At 44.5% G+C, this 15,783-nt stretch overlaps 2 protein-coding genes across 2 annotated transcripts; both read left to right on the plus strand.

Annotated features, from left to right (window-relative positions):
• Nucleotides 1–540: 540 nt before the first annotated feature.
• LOC135549034 (twist-related protein-like) lies at nucleotides 541–2,780 on the plus strand. Its single transcript, XM_064979103.1, has 3 exons — nucleotides 541–1,172; nucleotides 1,326–1,529; nucleotides 1,726–2,780. Exons 1-2 carry the CDS (start codon nucleotides 737–739, stop codon nucleotides 1,493–1,495), a joined length of 606 nt encoding a protein of 201 aa, XP_064835175.1. The 5' UTR covers nucleotides 541–736; the 3' UTR covers nucleotides 1,496–1,529; nucleotides 1,726–2,780.
• A 1,403-nt stretch (nucleotides 2,781–4,183) lies between these two features.
• polr1f (RNA polymerase I subunit F) lies at nucleotides 4,184–11,622 on the plus strand. Its single transcript, XM_064979627.1, has 4 exons — nucleotides 4,184–4,506; nucleotides 9,865–10,006; nucleotides 10,162–10,370; nucleotides 10,558–11,622. Exons 1-4 carry the CDS (start codon nucleotides 4,220–4,222, stop codon nucleotides 11,006–11,008), a joined length of 1,089 nt encoding a protein of 362 aa, XP_064835699.1. The 5' UTR covers nucleotides 4,184–4,219; the 3' UTR covers nucleotides 11,009–11,622.
• The last annotated feature ends 4,161 nt before the right edge of the window (nucleotides 11,623–15,783 follow it).

Consider the following 15,783-nt stretch of genomic DNA (forward strand, 5'->3'; position numbering starts at 1 on the left):
GGCATACAGTGATGCAGAATAGGTTATAGGCTACATATATTATCTGAATAAGCTATTGTCTAGGTCTATTTTCATGACCTCATACAGGAATTAAAGCAAATTAAACCTGACTGTTTTGCGTATAGAAATCCATAAATATGTGTGGTCGTTTTGACACATCTAATTGCGCATGAGTGCTCTATAGGGCAAAACGCGAAGAGGAAGATCTGACACCCGCGCTCCATCCCTTCCATTAGGTTTTTCAACAACTTGTCCGCTTTTAATACATTAAAATATAGAACATTTTACTTTTTAATAGCGACTGTGCTCATGCGCAAAACACAAAACATTCAGAAATCATTTCTGGGCGTTTTGTTGTTTTTGGATCAGAAGGTCTAACAGACTATGAGCGACCTTATCCCGCCCACCCACCCCCCTGACGTCACCTAACCCTCTCACCCAATCACAGCGCTCCCCAAAATCCACACTCCGCGCGCTGCATGGTTATAAAGATATCCAACCGGCAGAGTACCTTCTCCGTGACACACGGAGCTGGCGCGAGACTGGATCAATGTTAACTGTCTACACTCCTCTCTGAAAGGGACAAAGGAGTGTGGGAGAGAGTGAGAGCGAGAAAAAGATAGAGAAATACGGATCTTTACTCCTGTCTTAAAGGGACAGGATCCACCAGGTTTCCAGGATGCTGTGACCCTGGTCAGGGGTTTAGGTCATCGGTCAGAGTTTAAGGGATCAGGTTATGTTTGGGGACATGATGTGTTCTCCGGTGGGGTCTCGGTCTCCGGTCGACAGCGCTGGGAACAGTGAGGAAGAGATTGACCAACACCGGAGGCCACGTAGAGGCACCAGAAAACAGTGGGCAAGCCGAAGGAGACCGAGGGAGCAGGATGAAGATGAAGAAGATGAAGGGAACCAGAATATCCAAAGCCCGGGGAAGAAGAGGGGAAAGAGGAGAGGATGTGACAGAAGTGACTGGAGTGACGTCAGCAGTGTGAGCGGCCTCCCCAGGTCTCTGGAGGACACGCACAATCAGCGTGTCATGGCTAACGTACGGGAGCGACAGAGGACCCAGTCACTCAACCAGGCCTTCGCCTCGCTACGACAGATCATCCCCACGCTGCCCTCAGACAAACTCAGCAAGATCCAGACGCTCAAACTGGCCACGCGATACATAGGTAGGCTACTTTCTGTTGTTATACTCAATTAAGCAACCAATTAACCAATTATGCATTTGAGGTGCCAATCCGTTAAGCACTTTGGGCTGTAAATGTCAATCAAAAAAAAGACGATGAAAGTGATGAGAATGATGAAGGTTATTCTTATTCTAGACTTCCTCCATCACGTGCTGCAGGGCGAGGCGATGGGCCTGGATTTGGACGAGGAACATGTGTCAGGAGCAGCCAGCTGTGGTTACGTGGCCCATGAGCGTCTGAGCCATGTCTTCTCAGTGTGGAGGATGGAGGAGGAAGCATGCTCGGGGTCTGCCACATCGTACTAGTGCCCCCTCCACTGCAGGGGCACAACCAAACAGGGTAGGTTGTGGTTTTATTCCTCACAACTTTCTTACCCTCGTAACGTGATTGATGTACAACGCACAAATAAAGGCAAGTTCGATTACTGAATGACACTAGTCAATATCTGTTTTTGAACAATATATTTATTAACATGATTTAAATTTGATCAAAATATCAGACATGGTAACTAATCCAATATGTTATTTATCTACAGATTATCCAAGAGAATCCATACTGGTTGGGGTGGTTCAACATGCTACAACTGGACTGTGGTACACCGAAGAACGCCGGACTAAACGGCCTAGCATGATGGAACATCTCGTAACGACGAATGTTAGAGACATAAACAAAGATTTTACAACACTTTCTGTACTGTGTATCTCTATGGTGGGAGATATGCAGGCTTGTTTCTGTGTGCTTGATTCCAACAATCCATAGGCCTTATAGGGGATCAAAAACCCATCCGTGGACAACTGTAGCTCATTTTGGTCTGTTCTAGACTTCACGCACAGACATAGACTGTCAGAATGCTCCATATGACCTCTACCACAGGAGGTTGGTGGCACCTTAATTGGGGGATAAGGGCTCATGGTAATGACTGGAGCGGAATTAGTGGAATGGTATCAAATACATCAAACACTTGGTTTCCATGTGTTTGATACCATTCCATTTGCTCCGTTCCGGCCATTACTACGAGCCGTCCTCCCCTCAACACTCTCTACACTCTATTTCTCTCCATGGGGATTGGCAACAGATGAAGTTCCAGTCTTTGTATCAACAAACTCATACAGATTATTTTCTCCTGGCTTCTGAAATATCAATTTATTGATTGATGTTACAACGAAGAATGGGTCCATTTCTAAATGCATTTACAATGTTGTAGTGTTGTAAATATCTTTAATTATCTTCTGGAATAACAATTAGTGTATGTTTGAATTGACATTTGAGTCATTTAGCTGATGGTCTTATCCAGAGCGAGTAAATATACAGTAACAGTAGACTACCGATGTTTGCAGGGTTGAGGAGGTTACTTTCTGTATATCATCTGTTACTTGTCTAAAATTGTCATCAGTAATTTAATTTTGGGATTACCCAAATTTAGTAACGTAAATCTGATTACTTTCCCCTTAACTGGCATTAGAAGACAACAACGATCCATAAAATGCATTTGGTGTGTCATCATACTGGTCTCTGACTTGTGGTCAGACTCGCTCAGGTCCAACAAATGTAAACTTGCATCTTTTTTTTCCAATGCTGGATTGAACGTAATTGAGAAAACAGAAAGTGGTGTCATTATGTTGTTGTTTTTTCTTCTCGCAGACATCCTTTCTGAATTTAAATCCAAGAAGTAATCATCAAGTTTTTCAAAGGTTATCTGTAATCTCATTAGAATATTTTTTGCTGTTAGTGTAACTGATTAGTTTAGTTGTAATCAGATTACATGTAACTGAGTTACTAAACCCTGGATGTTTAAAAAGGGCCAAGCTGGATCCATATCCCATACAGGACGCTGCCATCTAACGGTTCAAATGAAACTGACACTACATAGAGAGAACGCCTGTACATCCAACAGCACAGGGTAACACACCACTACAACTTCACCACTACAACTTCACCACTACTCCTCTAACTTCACCACGACCCCTTTAACTTCCCCACTACTCCTTTAACTTCCCCACTACTCCTTTAACTTCACCACTACTCCTTTAACTTCACCACTACTCCTCTAACTTCACCACTACTCCTTTAACTTCACCACTACTCCTTTAACTTCACCACTACTCCTTTAACTTCCCCACTACTCCTCTAACTTCCCCACTACTTCTCTAACTTCCCCACTACTCCTCTAACTTCACCACTACTCCTCTAACTTCACCACTACTCCTCTAACTTCACCACTACTCCTCTAACTTCACCACGACCCCTTTAACTTCCCCACTACTCCTATAACGTCACCACTACTCCTATAACGTCACCACTACCCCTATAACTTCACCACTACTCCTCTAACTTCACCACTACTCCTCTAACTTCACCACTACTCCTCTAACTTCACCACTACTCCTCTAACTTCACCACTACTCCTCTAACTTCACCACGACCCCTTTAACTTCCCCACTACTCCTATAACGTCACCACTACTCCTATAACGTCACCACTACCCCTTTAACTTCACCACTACTCCTATATCTTCACCACTACTCCTTTAACTTCACCACTACTCCTACAACTTCACCACTACTCCTATAACGTCACCACTACTCCTATAACGTCTCCACTACTCCTATAACGTCTCCACTACTCCTATAACGTCACCACTACTCCTATAACATCACCACTACCCCTCTAACTTCACCACTACTCCTATAACGTCACCACTACTCCTATAACGTCACCAATACTCCTCTAACTTGCTGTATAATGATTCTAGTGGAAAAACGGCATCATGACACACTATTATGTTTGAGTTTCTTGAATGCATTTCAATCATGGCACACAATCAATGAAGCGCTGTATCTGTCTAACCCAAACGCCTACGTAGAGAAGGGGGTCAGTGAACGTGGAGTGGAAAGTGTGCAGGTTTAGTTTTTGACTACTCCTCTCCGCTAGGAGACGACATAACAAAAACACCGACTGTCTAAACTGGCGGTCCCTCTTCACTACGGAAGTCTTCCCTCGTCGACTTCCTTCCTGCTGTCTCCAGCATCATGGCGAACTTGGAGCAGACAGAAGACGACCCAAAACACGCAAAAATGTCCACCGAAGTCTCAGTTTTAACCAATCCGACAGCAAACGGACCTTCTGCGGCAAACGGTGGAGACCCAGGCGCGTTCCCGTCGTTCGCTAGCGCATGTAAGTTGGTGTCAACGCCGTACTCGTGTCTGGTCATGGACACGCATAGAAGACATATTGCCCTGTCGCCCATGTACCTGAAGAAGAAACGGACAGGGATCCAAGAGGAACTGAACACCGAACTGCTAAGATACTCAGAAAGGTAAAGCTATGGGTTGAATATGCTAGTTAGTTAGCTCACGAAGTTGCTAGTTATCTGCGATGTGCTGCTGGTTTAAACGTGTTGTAATACGCATGTAGCTCGTACTAGTGTAGATCCGACGCATGCGCACCAGAGGTAGTCTGGCGGTAAACATGTATTGCTTAAAAGTGCTTTATTTCGCACTTTGGATAAATGCCAGTTTGCACATACAGAAACATTTAGGCTATTCTAACGCTCTTCACTTTGGCGAGTTAAGAAAGTAGTTAGTTATGTTGAAGCAAGTCACTAAACTCGTTAGTGAGATCGTAGCTGAACATCGCCATGGACCAGAGCTACCTAGCGTCTATGCTTCCTGCTTTGCAGTTGAAATCCATATCGTTCCGAAATAGTTACTATTTAGAATATATTTGCTGTTGCATGCCTGATATCGAGAACAGTGTCACAAAAGACGTTGATGGTCATGGCCCGCTACCAAAACCTGCGCGCTCTCCTTCACTACAGCCAATGTGAGTAAAACGTGTTAACCCTCGCAAGGCTGCAGGCCCAGACCCCAGACGCGTCCTCAGAGCATGCGCAGACCAGCTGGCTGGTGTGTTTACGGACATATTCAATCAAGCCTTATCCCAGGCTGCTGTTCCCACATGCTTCAAGAGGGCCACCATTGTTCCTGTTCCCAAGAAAGTGAAGGTAACTGAGCTAAATGACTATCGCCCCATAGCACTCACTTCTGTCATCATGAAGTGCTTTTCAAATCAAATCAAATTTTGAGAGACTAGTCAAGGACCATATTCACCGCCACCCTACCTGACACCCTAGACCCACTCCAATTTGCTTACTGCCCCAATAGGTCCACAGATGACGCAATCACACTGCCCTAACCCATCTGTACAAGAGGAATACCTATGTAAGAATGCTGTTCATCGACTATAGCTCAGCATTTAACACCATAGTACCCTCCAAACTCGTCATTAAGCTCGAGACCCTGGGTCTTGACCCCGCCCTGTGCAACTGGGTCCTGGACTTCCTGACGGGCCGCCCCCAGGTGGTGAGGGTAGGTAACAACATCTCCACACTGCTGTTCCTCAACACTGGGGCCCCACAAGGGTGCGTTCTCAGCCCTCTCGCGTACTCACTGTTCACCCATGACTGCGTGGCCACGCACGCCTCCAACTCAATCATCAAGTTTGCGGACGACACGACAGTGTTATGCTTGACTACCAACAACGACGAGACGGCCTACAGGGAGGAGGTGAGGGTCCTCGGAGTGTGGTGTCAGGAATATAACCTCACACTCAACGTCAACAAAACTAAGGAGATGATTGTGGACTTCAGGAAACAGCAGAGGGAACACCCCCCTATCCACATCGATGGAACAGTAGTGGAGAAGGTGGAAAGTTGTAAGTTCCTCAGCATACACATCACAGACAAACTGAATTGGTCCACTCACACAGACAGCATCGTGAAGAAGGCGCAGCAGCGCCTCTTCAACCTCAGGAGGCTGAAGAAATTCGGCTTGTCACCAAAAACCCTCACAAACTTTTACAGATGCACAATTGAGCGCATCCTGTCGGGCTGTATCACCGCCTGGTGCGGCAACTGCTCCGCCCACAACCGTAAGGCTCTCCAGAGGGTAGTGAGATCTGCACAATGCATCACCGGGGGCAAACAACCTGCCCTCCAGGACACCTACACCACCCGATGTCACAGGAAGGCCAAAAAGATAATCGAGGACAACAACCACCCGAGCCACTGCCTGTTCACCCCGCTATCATCCAGAAGGCGAGGTCAGTACAGGTGCATCAAAGCTGGGACCGAGAGACTGAAAAACATCTTCTATCTCAAGGCCATCAGACTGTTAAACAGCCACCACTAACATTGAGTGGCTGCTGCCAACATACTGACTCAACTCCAGCCACTTTAATACTGAAAAAATGGATGTAATAAATGTATCACTAGCCACTTTAAACAATGCCACTTTATATAATGTTTACATACCCTACATTACTCATCTCATATGTATATACTGTACTCTATATCATCTACTGCATCTTGCCTATGCCGTTCGGCCATCACGCATTCATATATTTTAATGTACATATTCTTATTCATTCCTTTACGCTTGTGTGAGTATAAAGTAGTTGTTGTGAAATTGTTAGGTTACTTGTTAGATATTACTGCATGGTCGGAAGCACTAGAAGAACAAGCATTTCACTACACTCGCATGAACATCTGCTAACCATGTGTATGTGACATATAACATTTGAAATTGTAAAACACTACTAACATTGGGTGGGTTCCTTTTGGACTCCGTCGGTCTAAGGCAGCGCAAGAGGTGTCACTACAGACTAGAGGTCGACCGACTATGATTTTTCAACACCGATACCGATTTATTGGAGGACCAAAAAAGCCGATACCGATTAATCAGCCAATTTTTATTTTATTTTTTATTTGTAATAATGACAATTACAACAATACTGAAAGAACACTTATTTTAACTTAATATAGTACATCAATAAAATCAATTTAGCCTCAAGTAAATAATGAAACGTTCAATTTGGTTTAAATAATCCAAAAACAAAGTGTTGGAGAAGAAAGTAAAAGTGCAATATGTGCCATGTAAGAAAGCTAACGTTTAAGATCCTTGCTCAGAACATGAGAACATATGAAAGCTGGTGGTTCCTTTTAACATGAGTCTTCAATATTCCCAGGTAAGAAGTTTTAGGTTGTAGTTATTATAGGAATTATAGGACTATTTCCCACTATACCATTTTGTATTTCATTAACCTTTGACTATTGGATGTTCTTATAGGCACTTTAGTATTGCCAGTTTAACAGTATAGCTTCCGTCCCTCTCCTCGCTCCTCCCTGGGCTCGAACCAGGAACACAACGACAACAGCCACCATCGAAGCAGCGTTACCCATGCAGAGCAAGGGGAACAACTTGCTCTGCTACTAGAAGGCTCAGAGCAGGTGACATTTGAAACGCTATTAGCGCGCGCTAACTAGCTAGCCATTTCATTTTGGTTACACCAGCCTCATCTCGGGAGTTGATAGGCTTGAAGTCATAAACAGCTCAATGCTTGACGCACAACGAAGAGCTGCTGGCAAAACGTACGAAAGTGCTGTTTGAATGAATCTTAACGAGGCTGCTTCTGCCTACCACCGCTCAGTCAGGTACTTAGATGCTTGTATGCTCAGTCAGATTATATGCAACGCAGGACAACGCAGGACACGCTAGATAATATCTAGTAATATCATCAACCGTGTGTAGTTAACTAGTGATTTATGATTGATTGTTTTTTTATAAGATAAGTTTTATGCTAGCTAGCAACTTACCTTGGCTTACTGCATTTGTGTAACAGGCAGTCTCCTTGTGGAGTGCAAAGAGAGAGAGGCAGGTCGTTATTGCTTTGGACTAGTTAACTGTAAAGTTGCAAGATTGGACCCCCGAGCTGACAAGGTGAAAATCTGTCGTTCTGCCACTGAACAAGGCAGTTCACCCACCATTCCTAGGCCGTCATTGAAAATAAGAATGTGTTCTTAAATAATGGTATAAAAATACATTAAAAAAATCGGCGCCCAAAAATACCGATTTCCGATTGTTGCGAAAACTTGAAATCGGCGCTAATTAATCGGTCAACCTCTACTACAGACCCTGGTTCGATCTCGGGCTGTATCACAACCAGCCGTGATCGGGAGTCCCATAGGGCGGAGCTGTCAAACCCTGGATTATATGTGTACTTGTGATTGCAAATTTTGTGAACAAAAATACAGTTTTAAAATGTACATAATGTATAAACCTATTGCGACTGGGACAGACCCAACCCTGCTGGGTGTGCGGGCTTCCTGCTGGGTGTGCGGGCTTCTGTTCCAGCCCTGCACTAACACACCTGATTCAATGTATCAAACCTAATAAGTTAACAGAAGTCTGCTCACCCAGTAGATCGGGGACCAGTGGAGCGAGGTTGGCCACCTACGTTTGAGTCTTTTAGCAGACGCTCTTATCCAGAGCGACTTACAGGAGCGATTAGGGTTAAGTACCGTGCTCAAGGGCACATCAACACAGCCTTGTCGGCTCTGGGATTCAAACCAGCAACCTTTCAGTTACTGGCCCAACGCTCTAACCACTAGGCTACTCCAGTCCTGTTAGTTACTTTTTTTGGTAATAATAATAATAATAGCCTAGTTGTTACTAAAATGTCAAACTCTTACATATGATTTAGCTTAATAGTACACTTTGAAATTTTGTGTAATTGTCGATTATTTGAATTTGAAGTGTTTAAACTTTTTAATTGTTAACTTAACTATTTTGGATGTTGAACTAGTGTTGATGTTGATTAATCACAGATCACAATGGAGAAAGGAAGGGACTCTGAGTTGTCTGTGTTGTATTCGCAAAATGAAAATGATGTTAACAACAGCTGGTTAGCACAACAGCTAAACTAAACTCGAAGTCGATCAGACGTGACTTACCCGTGATTAAATGATCGTAGCAGACTCGTTACTGACAGCTGTCAGGGTTCAGGTCTTAATGGGTAAAAAGTTTTCTTTGCTTTTCTGACAGTTCTTGAGTCTTGGTGTCATCAAGGGTAGCCTAGTGGTTAGAGCGTTGGACTAGTAACCGGAAGGTTGTGAGTTCAAACCCCCGAGCCGACAAGGTACAAATCTGTCGTTCTGCCCCTGAACAGGCAGTTAACCCACTGTTCCCAGGCCGTCATTGAAAAATAAGAATGTGTTCTTAACTGACTTGCCTGGTTAAATAAATAAAAATAAATAAAAAAAGGTTAAAAAAAATTAACTTGTAAGTCGCTCTGGATAAGAGCGTCTGCTAAATGACTTAAATGTAAATGTAAATGTAAAAAAATAAAATAAAAAACATTTTTCTTTCCTGCCTTGTTAGAGCAGCCAAATACTGAATCAACTAGTTTCAGGCACTGTTATCATGCAGTTTGGGGTAGCCCCTCGGCTGTTGTCAGAATAATTCATGTGGTGGTCTTCCAACATGGCCGCCAGGTGTCGTTACGTCAACTGCCAGACCTCTATAGCGTGCAGAATATATCAGATCTTTACAATGCTCTGAGAACTTGTATTGAACGTCCCAGGAAACACATGAAATATGTTACATTGATCTTCTAACCTGCACAGGCCTGCACATAATCATCTGTGTATTTGGCGTGTTCTCTGCTGACGATAACACACCCGGGTCGTATTCTCCAGGAAACCAAACAGAAGCAAACTGGCCGGAACGGGAGGGACGTACCTTGAAATGGTGGTTTTTAAAAGTGTCCCGTTGCAAAAATGTTTTGCTATGTTGTGCACTAATGAATATGACCCTGTCTACCTGTGTTCTCTGTGCAGTCTGAAAGGTGTGCCTCTGGCCTATGATGAGGTCAGTTTGCTGGGGCAGCATGGAGACATCTACGACGATAACGGATACATTCACCTCGACATACAAGCCAACTTTGTCGTCTTCCAACCCCAGAGAGGACAGAAACTACTGGTGAGAGGCAAGCTGTTCGTGACCAACTGATACAGAACAGATGTGTTTCTTACGGAGAAGGGCACAGTGTTGATGTGTTGTAGCTAGTTGCGATGGTAATCTATTCGATATGGAAAGAGTCAAGGTGTAGCTAACTCCCCCCTCTCCCCCTCCAGGGTACAGTTAATAAGCTTGGTGTGAGTCACGTGGGCTGTCTGGTCCATGGCTGTTTCAACGCCAGCGTTCCGAAGCCAGCCCACGTCACCATGGAGACCTGGAGGGAGGCAGGACCCAGGATAGGGGCGGAGCTGGAGTTTGAGGTCTGTCAGCTAGACGCAGACATAGTCGGAGTACTGCTGATCAGAGGAAGACTTGGCAGGACACGGTAGGTTACAGTGTGAGATGGATTACATTGCAGTCGGACTGTGCAGAATCGCTGATCTACAAATCACTTTGCATCCCAGATCGACTGATCGAGGTCAGTGATTCTGGGCCTCGCACGGCAGGGGGCAAGCTGTATGGGGATGTTAGAGCTGTGTTATCTGAGGCTAAACAGTTGTGTTCTCTCTCAGGGTTCAGGAGCTGATGGCAGCTGGAGAGAGTTCTGATCCTACTGACCCCGCAGAACAGCTAGAGGTACCAGATGCAGAACCTGCTCTAGAACCCAACCAGGACTGGCCCGACGCCACCATCAAACCCAAGAAGAAGAAGAAAAAGGAGAAACACAGAGAGGAGGTGGCTTCAGTACCAGCCCCTGGAGACCTTGTCAGTGGAACAGCGGAGGACAGCAGCACTAACGGCCACACTGAGACGAGGAAGAAGAAGAGGAGGGAGAAACGACAGAACGAAGAGGATGAGGAGAAAGAAGTTGGGGGGGAGGGTCCTGTGGAGGTGCAGGGGAGCGACTCCAGTGGTTACCTTAGTGACAAGCCAAACAGGAAGAGGAAACAGGGTGACGATATCACGTCCTGTCTCCATGGAGATCCTGAAACGCCCAAAACTAAGAAGAAGAAAAATAAATGATGTCACTGCGACGAAAATTGAGTGAAACTGAATGAACATTAAAAGATGATGTTGATATAATGGAATGTCTTAAGTACACCTGGTGACATAGTTTTGTTCCATCTTCAGCCCTATGTGGCCTCCTATACTGTTGGAGTGGTCCGTGTCTCTCTCTTGATGCAGCTCTTTGTGTAGTTCCTTTTACAAACCTGCAGAGGGAGCCAAGTCATTTCTAGAAGCCTCCATGGCTCTTGGTAAAGAACTCCAGTGTGTGTTAGCCAGGTTTTACCCTTCTAGCTACCGTTAGAACGCATCAACATGCTGTAGGGATATTCATCACGGCTTTACCACTGTCTTCAAATCTGAAATGGCACCCCATTCCCTACATTGTGCACTAGTTTGGGCTAGTTTGGGTCACATAGGGCTATCATATAGGTTGTTTGCCAAAAGTAGTGCGCTATGTAGGGAATTAGGGTTTCATTTGGAACGGAGATGATGTTTTGTTGTTCTCAAGGCCCCAGAGGGAAGAGATGTTGCCAGGGTCTAGTCCTTCTACAATTGTATAGGTGACACATTGAAGACTTCAGCAAAGCAGAGAAGTGTTTTTATGAATTAAATAATTATGTATTCTGGGAGTGACTGTGTGCCTATTATAAGTTCGTGTGGTAGGAGATGGTTACAGTTGTAGATGTGCGTGATGATGCAGGTCCATGAGAAGGGCTTGCCAAGAACAACTGCCAAAGGGACTAATTTGAGGTATGTCCATCTCCCCAAGTCACCCGAGTGGGTGTTACATAATTGTACAGTTTGTCACGTTTTGTACTAGGAAGTTATCATTATGCAATCAGATCAGACGTGTTCATACCAGGGAAGAGGAGTGTGGGGTCGGTAAATATGTTGAGTCACAATCCCCTCACTTAATCTGAGGTTTTTTGACTAGGACCTACAATGTGTAGGATTATTCCATATCATTGGGTGAAACGAACACAAAACGAACACCTAACTTGTACATGCAGTTACACGAAACACTCCCACTTGAATTTTCTTACTATGATTTTGCAGATAGCTGCTTTGAGGAAAGTTTCACTTGCAATGACTAATGTTGTTGCAGCCTGGTTTCATAGACTAAATGTCGCAAAGTAAACATATATTTTTTGGTACTCTCAAATTACCTTGTTACATTTGGTATGGTTACTTAAGGTGAAAACGAAAGTAGGGTGGATGGGTAGGCGTATAACGTCTAGCAAGCCGAAGGTTGTGCTTTCAAATCTCATCAGACAACTAGCATTTTAGCTCATTTGCAACTACTTTAACCTTAACCCCTAGCCTAGCTAACATTAGCCACTTAGCTAATGTTAGCGTTAGCCACAACAAATCTTTCCTAACCTATAATACGTTTAGCAAAAGCGTAAGTATGAATTTCAATGCGTAACATATTGTACGACATGGATGATGGACATCCACAAATGAATACATACCCATATGAAACAACATCATACTAATTGGAATGTTCCGGATTTACATTTACTATGTTACGTCTTCCCCTGAGTCCTGGTTGGTGGTTGACTTAACTACCTATGTTGAATGCGCTGATTAAGTTGTTCTGGATAAGAGCATCTGCTGAATGATCAAAATGTAGTCTGGTGCACTTGGTGGGTGGAGTTTGCACACTTTAGACCATTCCATTGGTCCTAAAGTGAAATCTCTGCCCACCTGTAGCACTGGGCGAACTAACATTTTAATTAACCAGGCAAGTCCGTTAAGAAACAATTCTTATTTACAATGACAGCCAAACCTTAATGATGCTGGGCCAATTGTACACCACCCTATGGGACTCCCAATCACGGACGGTTGTGATACAGCCTGGAATCGAACCAGGGACTGCAGTGACACCTCTTGCACTGAGATGCAGCGCCTGAGACTGCTGCTCCGCTCGGGAGCCCAAATGTAAAAATGATTGCACCCATGATTGCATGGAGGCAGACACACACACAATACCTTGTCTAACCCCAACTCAGAGAAGAGACTTCATTCAATCTATACATTAAAATATATTTTGTGTGTAGTTCATAATCTATAAAGTCTATACCTACTCCCCCCTAAAGTTCAGGGTGTTCCCCCATTCATTGAACAGGTGTTGTCACTGCAGTTGTGAATGCAATATAGACAAGTGTCGCTGCACAGCTATTTTCAGGTTTAATCAGGTTCAAGTCCTGGCTCTGGCTGGGCCACTCGATGACAATCAGAGACTCCTGCATTGTCTTGGCTGTGTGCTTAGGGTCATTTTCCTGTTGGAAGAGGAACCTTCGCCCCAGTCTGAGGTCCTGAGCACCCAGGAGCAGGTTTTCATCAAGGATCTCTCTCTACTTTTCTCCATTCATGTTTCGCTTGATCCTGAGTAGTCACCACCATGCTTCACCGGAAGGATTCTGTTACAACCATGCTTCACCGTAAGGATGGTGCCATGTTTCCTCCAGACTTGACGTTTAGCATTCAGGCCAAAGAGTTCCATCTTGGTTTCATCAGAGCAGAGAATCTTGTTTCTCATGGTCTGAGTCCTTTAGGTGTATTTTGGCTAACTCCAAGCAGGCTGTCATGTGCCTTTTCCGTCTGGTAACTCTACCATAAAGGCCTGATTGGTGAAGTGCTGCAGAGATGGTTGTCCTTTTGGAAGGTTCTCCCATCTCCACAGCGGAACTCTGGAGCTCTGTTAGTGTGACCAGCGTGGGACTTTACATAGACAGGTGTGTGTGCCTCTCTGATGTCCAAATCAATTGAATTTACCAACCAAGTTGTAGAAACATCTCACGGACGATCAATGCAAACAGGATGCACCTGAGCTCCATTTTGAGTCTCATATCAAAAGGGTCTGAATACTTATTTAAAATGATGGAGTATTGTGTGTGGATTGAGGGTAAAACCAAAAAAAAATGGGATCAATTTTAGAATAAGGCTGTAATGTAACAAAATGTGGGGGGAAATCAAGGGGTCTGAATACCTTCCGAAGGTACACATTAACATCTGCTCTTTCCATGACACACTGACCAGGTGAATCCAGGTGAAAGATATGATCCCTTATTGATGTCACTTGTTAAATCCACTTCAATCAGTGTAGATGAAGGGGAGGAGACAGGTTAAAGAAGGATGTTTAAGCCTCGAGACACTTGAGATATGGGTTGTGTATGTGTGCTATTTTGAGGGTGAATGAGCAGGACAAAAGATGTAGGTGCCTTTGAATTGGATATGGTAGTAGGTCCCAGGCGTACCGGTTTGTGTCAAGACCTGCAACACTGCTGTGTTTCCTGTGTGTATCGAGCGTTCCATCACCCGAAGGGCATCCAGCCAATTTGACACAACTGTGGGAAGCATTGGAGTCAACATGGGCCAGCATCCCTGTGGAACGCTTTCGACACATTGTGGAGTCCATCCCCAACGAATTGAGGCTGTTCTAAGGGGGGGTTTCAGCTAAATATTAGGAATGTGTTCCTAATGTTTGGTACAAGACTTGAAAATGACTGTCTAGCATTCCTAATATGGCTGTCTGTTCATAATCTGGCTGTCTAGCATTCCTAATCTGGCTGTCTAGCATTCCTAATCTGGCTGTCTGTTCCTAATCTGGCTGTCTAGCATTCCTAATCTGGCTGTCTGTTCCTAATCTGGCTGTCTAGCATTCTTAAACTGGCTGTCTGTTCCTAATCTGGCTGTCTAGCATTCCTAATCTGGCTGTCTGTTCATAATCTGGCTGTCTAGCATTCCTAATCTGGCTGTCTAGCATTCCTAATCTGGCTGTCTAGCATTCCTAGTCTGGCTGTCTAGCATTCCTAGTCTGGCTGTCTGTTCCTAATCTGGCTGTCTAGCATTCCTAGTCTGGCTGTCTGTTCCTAATCTGGCTGTCTAGCATTCCTAATCTGGCTGTCTAGCATTCCTCATCTGGCTGTCTGTTCCTAATCTGGCTGTCTAGCATTCCTAATCTGGCTGTCTAGCATTCCTAGTCTGGCTGTCTGTTCCTAATCTGGCTATCTAGCATTCCTAATCTGGCTGTCTAGCATTCCTAGTCTGGCTGTCTGTTCCTAATCTGGCTGTCTAGCATTCCTAGTCTGGCTGTCTGTTCCTAATCTGGCTGTCTAGCATTCCTAGTCTGGCTGTCTGTTCCTAATCTGACTGTCTAGCATTCCTCATCTGTCTGTCTGTTCCTAATCTGGCTGTCTGTTCCAAATCTGGTTGTCTGTTCCTAATTTGATGTTGGTCCCATTCCCTTTTTTAAGTTTAGTTCCAAGTTTAGTATGATAAACCAATAGAAAACTATTACAAGCACTGCTCCCTCTTGTTGTTGATATCCACAACAAGAGGGAAAGGGACAGAGACCCAATTTAACTCAAACAAAACTGTCTATCATACAGCGGGTCAGAGACTGCACGCTCAAGTGTTTTTTCTGATTCAGCTCTGGGTGCCTGTGTTCAGAACCATACACACACACACACACACACACACACACACACTAGAGCAGGTGGTGGTGTTCTTCTGGGTGTGTATGTTGTTGTCACAGTGATAAATAGTAACGCAGCTCTCCTGAGTCAGCGAAAGAGCCCCTTGCTGAATCTGTTGGCGCTGTCCCTGTCAACAAACACACACAGTCTTACCTTGGTTAGTTACTGTAACAGAATCTGGTTGCTGTGTTTCTCCTGTCTATAGTAAGGACTAGTGACAGATCAATAAGGTTAACTAAGTACTGGTTACTGTGTTTCTCCTGTCTATAGTAAGGACTAGTGACAGATCAATAAGGTTAACTAAGTACT

This window comes from Oncorhynchus masou, chromosome 12, assembly GCF_036934945.1.
Source record: "Oncorhynchus masou masou isolate Uvic2021 chromosome 12, UVic_Omas_1.1, whole genome shotgun sequence".
NCBI lineage: Eukaryota > Metazoa > Chordata > Actinopteri > Salmoniformes > Salmonidae > Oncorhynchus > Oncorhynchus masou.